Genomic DNA, 10,437 nt, shown 5'->3' with positions numbered 1-10,437 from the left:
AGGATCTAGAAAGAGGATCAATACATCGGGTTTGTGCTTAAGCATAGAAGGAGACAACATAAAGGAGCTTAGCACAACTTTACCTCCATCCCTCGAGCTCGATGAGGCTTCATCTTGGGCTTCGTTGCTCGAGGAAGGACGTTCGTGTTGGCGAGCCACCGGGGGCGCGAGCTTGCAAGCTCGAAGACCTCTGCATGGGGGGGAGTCTGTCACTGGGAAGCGGCACGTGGTCCTACCTCAGGTACTTGTGGTAAGCAGAGTCGTCCATAGACTGGCCTTCCTCTAAGAGGTCGCAGGCTAGGAGCCAGTCCTCGTGGAGGAGGTAGGACATGGACGTCCGACCATTGGGCAGTTGGAGCAAGGCTGCCCTATGCTCCACCATCCTTTCTAATGGGGTGGGCAATGATAAATGGTTGTAGGAACAACTAAGTATCAATATTCCGAGCCTAACTAGTAGTCGAGCTTAACCAGATACAACAAGCAGATTCTCGGCTTATAAACCGAGCTTCCTGGCCATAACAAACAATCACAAAATACATTCATCATACATACAAACACAATGCATTACAATATATTAAAACAGATATACACATGCATAATCATAATCATGCGCATTTACGAGGTCAATGCTCAACCAAGAGTATATCCAGCATTCGATCCAAGCCCTAATCATATACATCACATACTGGGTGCAATTTTCTTACCTTTCGTCCAAGTACAAGCTACCAATGAACGACCCTCGAGCACGATCCTTGTTTTGAGCCCTTAGCGATGACCTAGTCACAACCACAATATAGGATCTCGTCAATATCGAGTGAATAAAGGCTTCTGGACCGAGTCCTAGCCCTGTGCTGCGACCCACCCTAAGTCAGAGACTCTAGCCTCCCCTTTTACTAAACACGCGCCACGGCATGCCCTCGTGCCAGAGCCTTTCCCTGGCCTCTAGGTTCAAGAGGGCTGCAACACCCCAAGAACAGGGTCGCAACCCGACCCCTTCGAACTCAGAATTCTTGGGTTTTCCCTCAACCAAACCCAATCAAAATCACCCCAAATCAAACCTAAAACCTCAATTCAATTTCCACAACAAATTCAACATTTTCCAACAACAGAACCCAACTTAAAGCTTGAGGGAAAACTCATCAAAAACCCAAAATCAATCGTTGAACCCTCTCACATGAAAGCTCTAAAATTCCAACAGAATTCAACATAATTAATATAGAAATATTGAGTTCAGGCCCTTACCTCTGAGAGATGCTCAGCCATGAGCTAATTCCCAAGCTCAACCAATCTAATTCTTCAAGTCGTTAGTTTAGAATTCCTCCAAATTTCTTCAAGCCTCCAAACACCACAAGAGGGAGAGAGAACTGAGAGATAGAGAGAGAAAGCTGAAACCTTCTGTTTCTGTCTAAGTGTCTCTAGAGTCTCCACTGCCTAACACCAAGCTTAACCCTTTGCCAAAAAGTCCAAAATGCCCTCAAGATTATCTTAAATCCTCTAGTGTCATCAAGGGCAATCCCGTCAATTGTCACTTCCCGTCAAATCCTCGATTGTTCCTCTAAATCCCCAACTATCTCCAAATAATAACCATTTTATTTCCCATTACTCGATAAACCCCATTAATGTGTTAAAATACCAAAACACCCCTAGGCCCACCCCGAGTCGGGTATTTGACTGTTGTGACTTTTCTGCAAACTTGCTCACTAGGGTCGCCTCATACTGAATAACCAAAATATATCCACATATGTGGTCTCATTCATACACACGCATATTTACAATCATACCCTCAATGGGTCAAAATTACGAAAATGTCATTTTTATAAGAAACGGGCCCACATGCATATTTAATACTTTTAAACATGCAATCATAATCATATTATAATATAATTCACACAATAACATGCTCATAAAACATAAGTACACAATTAATACAGTTATTGCCTCCCGACCCCTTAATCTAGGCACTAAGCCACATTAGGGAAGTTGGGGTGTTACACAATTATATCCTATTTAAGCAGTTAAACACATAACCACATAAATAGTTACCAAATCCTGAGTTGAGCTTGTCTTCTAGTGGCGAGTGTACATGCCCAGCCTATCTTCAGGAACCCTTAACCTTGGCATGCTCTGATACCAAGTTGTAATAACCTTGGATAGCCAAGACCGTTACACTGTGTATTTAAATAGTGCTAGATTTGCTAAACGAGTCATTTGGCCATAAACGTGTAACTAAACGTGATTAACAGTTTAGGGTTAAAAATTTCGATCAAAGGGAATATTTAATTCATTAAAACGTTAAGTTTGCACTTGGGATCCCAAAATAAACATTTAAAAGTCGTTTACAATTCCAAAAGGGTAATTACAACTCAAAATATTACAAACAGCCGACCTAAGCGGCAAAATAGGGTTTAACTCTAGTTCCTATGAGAAACCCCACCCGTGGTGGTTGAGCAGTCGCATGTGTACACATCGCCACCGAATCTCTCCAACTCATGACTGGTTTAGCTTCTCTTTCCCCTTACCTGCACCACATAGCACCCGTGAGCCAAGGCTCAGCAAGAAAACTTAAACATGCTCATAAGCAGTTAATAACATATTACCAAATCATAATAAGCATGCCTAGTAGTAATAACCCTACTCATGCATGTATTCTATTCATATAAATTACTACAACATCTTGTCGAGGTCAGTTGCCCTAATTAACTAACTAATAAGTCATATTGGGGCCCAGTGTCCTAGGATATGGGATTAATAAGTCACCTCGGGGACCGTTGCTCTATCCTCTGTATAACCAGCCTTGGAGCTGGCCCATCGTACCTAGCGCTATTAGTTTTCCCGAACCATTGGGTTGGACAAGTGTATAATGCACTCCAGATTAGACTTAACCATAACGACCAACGTTCAACGTGCTTTTGCCGCCCTTGACTTGTAAGTCAATGCTTTCGACCAGCATTTAGCTCTATCGCCGTCCTTGACTTATAAGTCATGCCTTTCTTAATAAAATAATGCAAAAAGATATACATTATATATCAACTATCCAGATACAGAGCATTCAACATGTTTAATCAAACAATCACAAGCATAATCATAATCATGCACATTTACAGGGGCTCAAGCCCTAATCAAATTTTTATTCAATAACAGGGCCAAGCCCTAATCAAATATGTCACGTACTAGGTGTAGTTTTCTTACCTTTGGTCTAAGCACAAGTTAAATATAAACAACACTCGAGCATGATTTTGTCCCAAGCCCTAGCGGTAACCTAGTCATAACCATAATTAATAATCTCATTAAGATATAATCCCAAAACAACCTCCGGGACCACTCCCGTGCTCTCAGAACTTCCAATCCCACTTAACGAGGTGGTGGAACCTTCCCTCGAGCCCCCAAAACCTTCCCAAGCTCTAAAAATGGGCTTAGTTGAAATCGGTATAGAGCAGGGGCGCCCAAACAAAACAGAAAGCCCCCAAGCACTCCCCTGCATAGTGCAGGGGCGCCCAGTGCAAGAGCAGAGGCGCCCAAACCCATATAGAGAGCTCCCCAGCTCTCCTCAATATAGCGCAGGGGCACTTAACCCCTAGGGCAGAGGCGCTCCCCTGCGAACCCATAAGTTTTTGGGTTTTTCCTTTGCTTTTTCCCTAAATTCAAACTATCAAAATCCAACCTAAACACAACCCAAACACATAATTTAACCTCATAACATCATCAACACATTAACATCAACAAAACCCAAGCCTACACTTGATCAAAATCCCACCAAAACTCAAAACCCATACTTGAGCTTCAAAGCTCAAGAACACTTGAAATCAAAACAAAATTCAATGAGATTAGAGGATGGAGATCAATACCTTAGCTGGGATTCCACCTCCTAGCTGCAGATAAACAGTTCTAGGCTCAAGCCTTGAAGCTTCCAAGCCTTAAACTCCACTAATTTTCCTCAAAATCCAAGCCAACATAGAGAGAGAGAGAGAGAGAGAGAGAGAGAGAGAGAGAGAGAGAGAGAGAGAGAGAGAGAGAGAGAGAGAGCTGAGTGTGGTTCTAAGTGCTTTTGGTTCCACTAGCTTCTGAGGTTAACTGAGTATATCTCTTCATCAGGCTAGAAATGACTAAAATACCCCTTAGTCAAGCTTAGGTTCTTTAGTGCCCTCAAGGGCGGTCATTTACCACCACTTGTCACTAATCTCCAAATTATCTCATAATTATCCAAATAATTCAAATATCCCAAATACTCATCAAATAATTTTTCCATTACTCGATAATCCCCGATAATGCATTAAATTACCAAAATACCCCCAGGCTCGCCCCGAGCTGGGTATTTGACCATGTTATGACTAAACCGCTACTTTGCTAGCTAGTATCATCTCGTGCTGAATAACCCAAATATACCTACATAATAATGTGGTCTCAATCAATACACACACACACACACACACACACACATATATATATACAAATATGTCATCAACGGGCCAAAATTATTAAAATGTTATTCTATTAAGAAACGGGCTCACGTGCATGCTAATACAGTCATATTATTATATGAATCACATAATTAATTTATTTATGCATTAAATCACATAATAATACAAATTAGTTATTGTCATCCTGGCCCCCTAATTAATGCACTAAGCCTTATTAGGGATTTGAAACATTACAGTTGTCCTAGTTTCAATTTCGACAACTATATATCAATCTCGAAGCAACGCAACATATACTGTTAGAAAATTATCATCAACACTACAACAACATAGAAGCAACACATATTAAGAAACAACATACTGATCAAATATTTATTCTTTTCTTAGGTCTTCATATTTGCAATCCTTCAATATAAATTCTTCACTTGCTTCAAAATCAACATAATTTTTTTTATCATCCTAGTGTCCATTACCAAAATATTGGATTCCATTTTCTCAATGGTACATAATCTTAGTTTAAAAAAAAAAAATAATAATGTTACAATATTTTCAGTGGAAATTTTACTTTTTATAACCCATGTTCAATGATATAAACACAAAAACAATCTAACAACAACACCACATAAATATTTTGATAAATATAACTTTCAAAATAATCTTTCTGTTTTCACTATATTTCAAAGTGGTTTTTTTTTTTTGTTGAATTTTCGTTGATGGCTTGATGGTGGCTAAAGATGGTAAATTTTAGTTGTTGATAGCTAGCGATTTCCAAGTTGTTGGTTGATTTCGTGTTTATGTTCCCCGACATTTATGATGATTTGAATAAGGCTGTCATTTGGGAATTCGCTTACCCGTCTTGTTTTTTTTTTTCAATTTCCCTGAAATTGAATGTTGTTTTTTGGCTGCTGGATTTGTTGTTGTTGGATGAAGATCATCGATACTTATAGTGTCTTTCTATTGATCAAAGATCGATGTCATGGGTGATACACAAAGGAGAAGCTTCCTCCATTTGTGAAAGAATGGTGAGGAGCAAATCATATTTTTATTGAAAAAAAAACTTGTATCGTGTAAAAGTTTTTTTTTTTCATATAGCAATATTTTTGTTATTTTTGAGCATTATATGAGTATTTCAGAAAAAGAACCCGAAAAAAAAGCTTGAATTGAATTTAAAATATTTTATTATGTGTCTTAATTTTCTTTTTCACCAATTATGTATCTTGATTTTAGTTATTAATGTAACGTGTTTGAAATTATAGAAAATAGTGTACACATGCATGTTTAGTTTTTCCACAAAAAATATATATGATAATTCTATGGTGCATAGGTATACACGAGTGTAGACTTTTTGTGTTTCCTTACTCGTGAACAGTTTTCAGCGCGATTTTTTTACAACCGTGTATATTTTAGTTATTTAAAGCATCCTGCAAATTTTCAGAAAATTCTGAATAATTTATAATGCCGAAAACTAGGTTCAAACAGGTTGTTTTTCATGCGCATAAAAAAATTAGTCACTCGTGCAACAATATGTTTAAATTTAGTTTTCGACATTGTAAATTATTCGGAATTTCCTAAAAATTTACAAAATGCTCTAAATAGCTACAATAAATACGATCATTAAAAAATAGCACAAACAACTATTCTTGAGCCGAAAAGACAAAAAGTCACTAGTGCATACCTTCCATATAAGTATCCAAAATATATAGGGAAATTCACAAATATACATTAACATTTAAAAAAAAATATGAAAAATACGTTAGATTACAAAAATACAGAATTTTTATGGAAAAACACGGAGGGGCAAAAGTGTAAATACGGAGTAGCAGTGAAATACAACTTTTTTTTGTTAATAGTCGTTACAAATTCATAAACATGTGTTACGGATGCGTAAACCAGTTACATAAAAATATTTTTGTAAACACCATTTAAAAATATATAACCAAGTTTTACAGATTTGTAAACAAGTTTTACATTTTTGTAGACAACATTTACAGAATAATTCGTTGCTAAATTTTTTTATTTTTGTAACAATGGTTTACATAATTACTTTTATAACTAAAAAAATTTATATCTGTGACTAATATTTTTAAAAGTAAGTTGTGAATTTAGTTAACATATTTGTAACAAAAATATATAAAAATAAGTTGCTAACTAAAAGATATAATTTTATTTTATAACTAGTATATACAAAAATGTTAAATTGCATTAAACAAATAACATATATTTTTTTTTTTAAATTGTAACTACTAATAAAGAAATATATTATATGGATTAAATATATAATATTTTATGTATGCATAAATATTTATTTAATATTAATAATTATATTTATAAGTAAAATAAATTTATTTGTAATTATTATTATTATTATTATTATTATTAGCTTACCAAAAATATATATGAACTAATTACTGAAGAGAAAAATACAAAAATAAAAAATAAAGTGTAGAGAATAGAATGAAAAAAGTAAAAAATTATTATATATATATAAAAATATTTATTTTTTAGTTTAAAATTAGTGTGCTCGGAGACTTTTATAATTATATATATATAAAGCTAAAGGGATGCATAATTGTGTGACTGTAAAAGAGCCTCAAAATTAATATAGAAAATTAGGGTTTATTCCATAAATTTATAAATATTTTATATAACCGTATATTTAGATTTTTTTTTACAAATATCATATAGTTTGTGATTAACCCAAATATATATTACCCAACTTATTCCAGTAAACATATGTGTGCGTGCGGTACAAGTGTACAGTTTTTATTTTTTACTTTATAATCTGTATGACTCATAAATTCCAGAAAATTTACTTATTTTTGGTCCTTTTTGTTTTTGTAAAGTATTCTTCGGTTACCATCTGTTTTTTTCAATAATGTTAATAGATTGACTTTTGTATTTTGAATATATAGATATTTTGTATCTTAATTGATAAAATTTTGTCAATATGACAAAATTATTTGTAGTTATATATAATTTGTAGCTTGTATGATTGATTGAGAGTAATTTAATTAAATTAGTAAAATTTTAATAATTAAATTTAAATTTAAAGTACCAAATATATATAATTTTAAAATAGAGAATATAAAATACGTACGATTTTAAACAACATAATACTAAATAGCTACGAATGCATGTACAAAATCAGCATTATTTGTATATAAAGTGTACCAATCAAAAACATACAACATTATAATAAAATTAACCGAAAACAGACAACATTAAAAAATATCCCTGAGACCATTGACCAATGTTTACCAAGCCTAAATTATAATAAAAATAACCGAAAACATACAACATTAAAGAATATCACTGAGACCGTTGACAAATACGGAAGCAAAGCAATCCATTTGATGCTTCTTCAAAACCAAACCAGCCTCAACGCCACCATTTCCATCTCCAGACTCCGCCATTGAAATGGATCCATTCTCTATAGATAAGACAGCCACCTTCTTTGGCCGGCCCCATCCAAAATCTATGCTGTAAACGCCGAACCTCGGCGACCCAGCTACTCCAAAGAAGAGAGAATTGTCAGACCCCAATGAACTCAATCTCGGTAACAATTCCTCTGCCTCCTTATAGAAATCGATTTCTTCGCCCAACTCTTTGACTAAAGCACTGGCCTTCACCACAAGAGCAGTCAACGAATCTTCTTCCTTACCAAGCAAGTGCTCCCTCGTGTCATCCCAATTCACCTTGACTCCCACGCAATTGCCGAAGTAATTTTCTGGCACTGGAGGTGTCAAACGATTCCGGTAATCAGCGGCGAACCCTAAAATGACTTTACTTTTACTCTCATCTCCTTCTGTTGCTTTGAGAAAGCAATCGAACATGTATGCGTACGTAAGAACGAAAGAAGATAAGTGGAGCTTTGGTTTCGGAGATCGATGAGTTAAACTATCCCAATTGGACGACACCCTTCGCCGCAGTTTATCTATATCGGAGCGGGTTAGTTCGAAAGTGGCTCTATATAAGTCGGAAGGTCCATCCGGGCTTTTAAAGAGTTCGAACAGTTTTGGGCTGTTTCTACAATCAGACGACGTTGAGCCAGGATTTCCCATCCAACTATTCAAAAACTTCATGTCAAGCCCACATGGGTCTTTTACGATATTCCGGTCATAAAAGGGTGTGAGCTCTGGCAATAATGGCGGATTCTCTCTAGATAAGTAAGCCCACGACTTCATAAACATGGTCGTGGATTTTCCATCTAGAACAGCGTGATGGGTAGTTAGGCCAATAGAAAATCCACGATTGGGAAATACAGTGATTTGCAGAGCTATTACAGAAGCCCCTGTTTCAGAAAGATGCAACGGAGAAACCAGAGGACGAACCGCCGAGGCTGGGAAAGCATGGTTCCCGGCCAGGAGGTCAAAGTCAGCATCGGACTCGGCGACGGAGACCGAAACGACGTCGCCTCGAGTGTAAAGAACGACTGGTTTGGGGGAATCTTGAGGCCAAGCTAGTTTTCCGGCAAGAGGTAGAAAGTATTGGAGTGCGAGAGAGAGGGAGTGTTTGAGCTTTGGGAGAACAGAGTTGAAGAAAGTATCTTCAGTTTCAGGGAGAGAATAGAAGAAAAGACGTTGGACGGGAGAAAACTTGAACCAAAGGGTATCGAACATGGTTAAGGGGAGAGAGAAGTGGGTGGTGGATTGGGGTGAGGCCGTAAAAGGAGCGACATGGGAGACCTCAAGTATTTTGGGTGAGGCCATGGTTTGGCTGAGCAGTAATAGTACTATGACTGTCTGTGAATTGTGTGAGAGCATGGGAGTTGCTTTACATAGTGATTACCGATAAGTAGGTCCTACGTGGACTTTTGGTGACTTTTTAACAAAGGTTGTCTAGCAAAATTGTCATTACTTGGCAAACGTTGACTATTTTTAATAAAAATTTAATATATGTGGTCGTAAAGGCAAGAGTTTATCAATTTCATAGTACATGTAAAATATTATCAACCACATATATGTTCTTTGTACTGATTTTTCTGGTTTTGGGCATACGTGTAAGACGCATCAAATTTGTGAATATTATTTATGCACGACGGAGAATAGATTCATTTCAAAAAATAAAAAATAATAATAACATAATGTCGTATCATTATTTTTATATATATAAATAATATAAGATAAATGCTAAGTAGTATGATTGGTGCCCAACACTACAAGAATATGTCATACTATTATTAATGGTATTTAATATTGAGTTCCATATATTTAAATTAATAAAAATTATGAAGTATCACTAACCAATTATAAAGTACCACTTTATTTAGTATTGGGTACCTTAAAGTGTCAAGTAACATCACTCATACTATATTAATAATAATATAATGCTTTAAGGAGTAACGTAATACATTCGACCTTGAATATAATGTATCTTATAACTTAATAATATTATGGATTCAAATTTGAATAATTATGGTTGTATTATTTCTTATTTTCTAATTAACTTAATTTTAAATTTTAATAGGGTCAGGTTACTTGCAGAATTTTTATATCCTTTAGGTTAGTACTGCTACTTTATTTGCTAGAATTAATAGAACAATAGAGAAACCGCATATGGTTGGAATTTTTGTCGAATATGTAATTAGGCTATATAACCTTAAAAAGTTTTTCTATTAGCTTTGTAACTTCTATTTTTCAAATTTTAGCTGCACTAACCTCCTCCTTTAATGAAACTTTGGTATTCCAATAATGTCCCTTTTATTTTTATATTTATTTTTAATTAAAAGAAGAACAAAAATAAGATGTTCCAAAAAAAATCTGAAAAAAAAAATAGGGTTGATCCTTTTCTTCTCCATCCCCCATTTCTTCTTCAAAATCTCTCCAAATCTATAGAAGAATTATGTTGTGACACACTTACTTATCTATTTCAGTGACATTGTTAGAAAAAAACAATTACATTAAGGTAAAGTAAGTGAAAAACCCTAACTTTTTAATTTTTGATTTGAATGTGAAAATAAAGAAAGTTGTATTTTATTGGCTTAGATGTTTGTTTTTTCATGTAAATGTGATAAAAAAAAAAA

General features: G+C 35.3%; 1 protein-coding gene across 1 annotated transcript; it reads right to left on the bottom strand.

Moving 5' to 3' along the window:
- Nucleotides 1-7,546: 7,546 nt before the first annotated feature.
- Nucleotides 7,547-9,148, bottom strand: LOC133801372 (phenolic glucoside malonyltransferase 1-like). The gene has a single exon (XM_062239560.1). The coding sequence runs from the start codon at nucleotides 9,122-9,124 to the stop codon at nucleotides 7,715-7,717; it is 1,410 nt and encodes a 469-aa protein (XP_062095544.1). The 5' UTR covers nucleotides 9,125-9,148; the 3' UTR covers nucleotides 7,547-7,714.
- Nucleotides 9,149-10,437: the final 1,289 nt, after the last annotated feature.

Source organism: Humulus lupulus, chromosome 9 (assembly GCF_963169125.1).
Source record: "Humulus lupulus chromosome 9, drHumLupu1.1, whole genome shotgun sequence".
NCBI lineage: Eukaryota > Viridiplantae > Streptophyta > Magnoliopsida > Rosales > Cannabaceae > Humulus > Humulus lupulus.
This window is presented reverse-complemented; position numbering and strand designations above follow the sequence as displayed.

What these genes read in the sequence shown, in the direction of transcription:
- LOC133801372 (XM_062239560.1), bottom strand. Translation starts at nt 9,124, where the DNA reads ATGGCCTCACCCAAAATACTTGAGGTCTCCCATGTCGCTCCTTTTACG.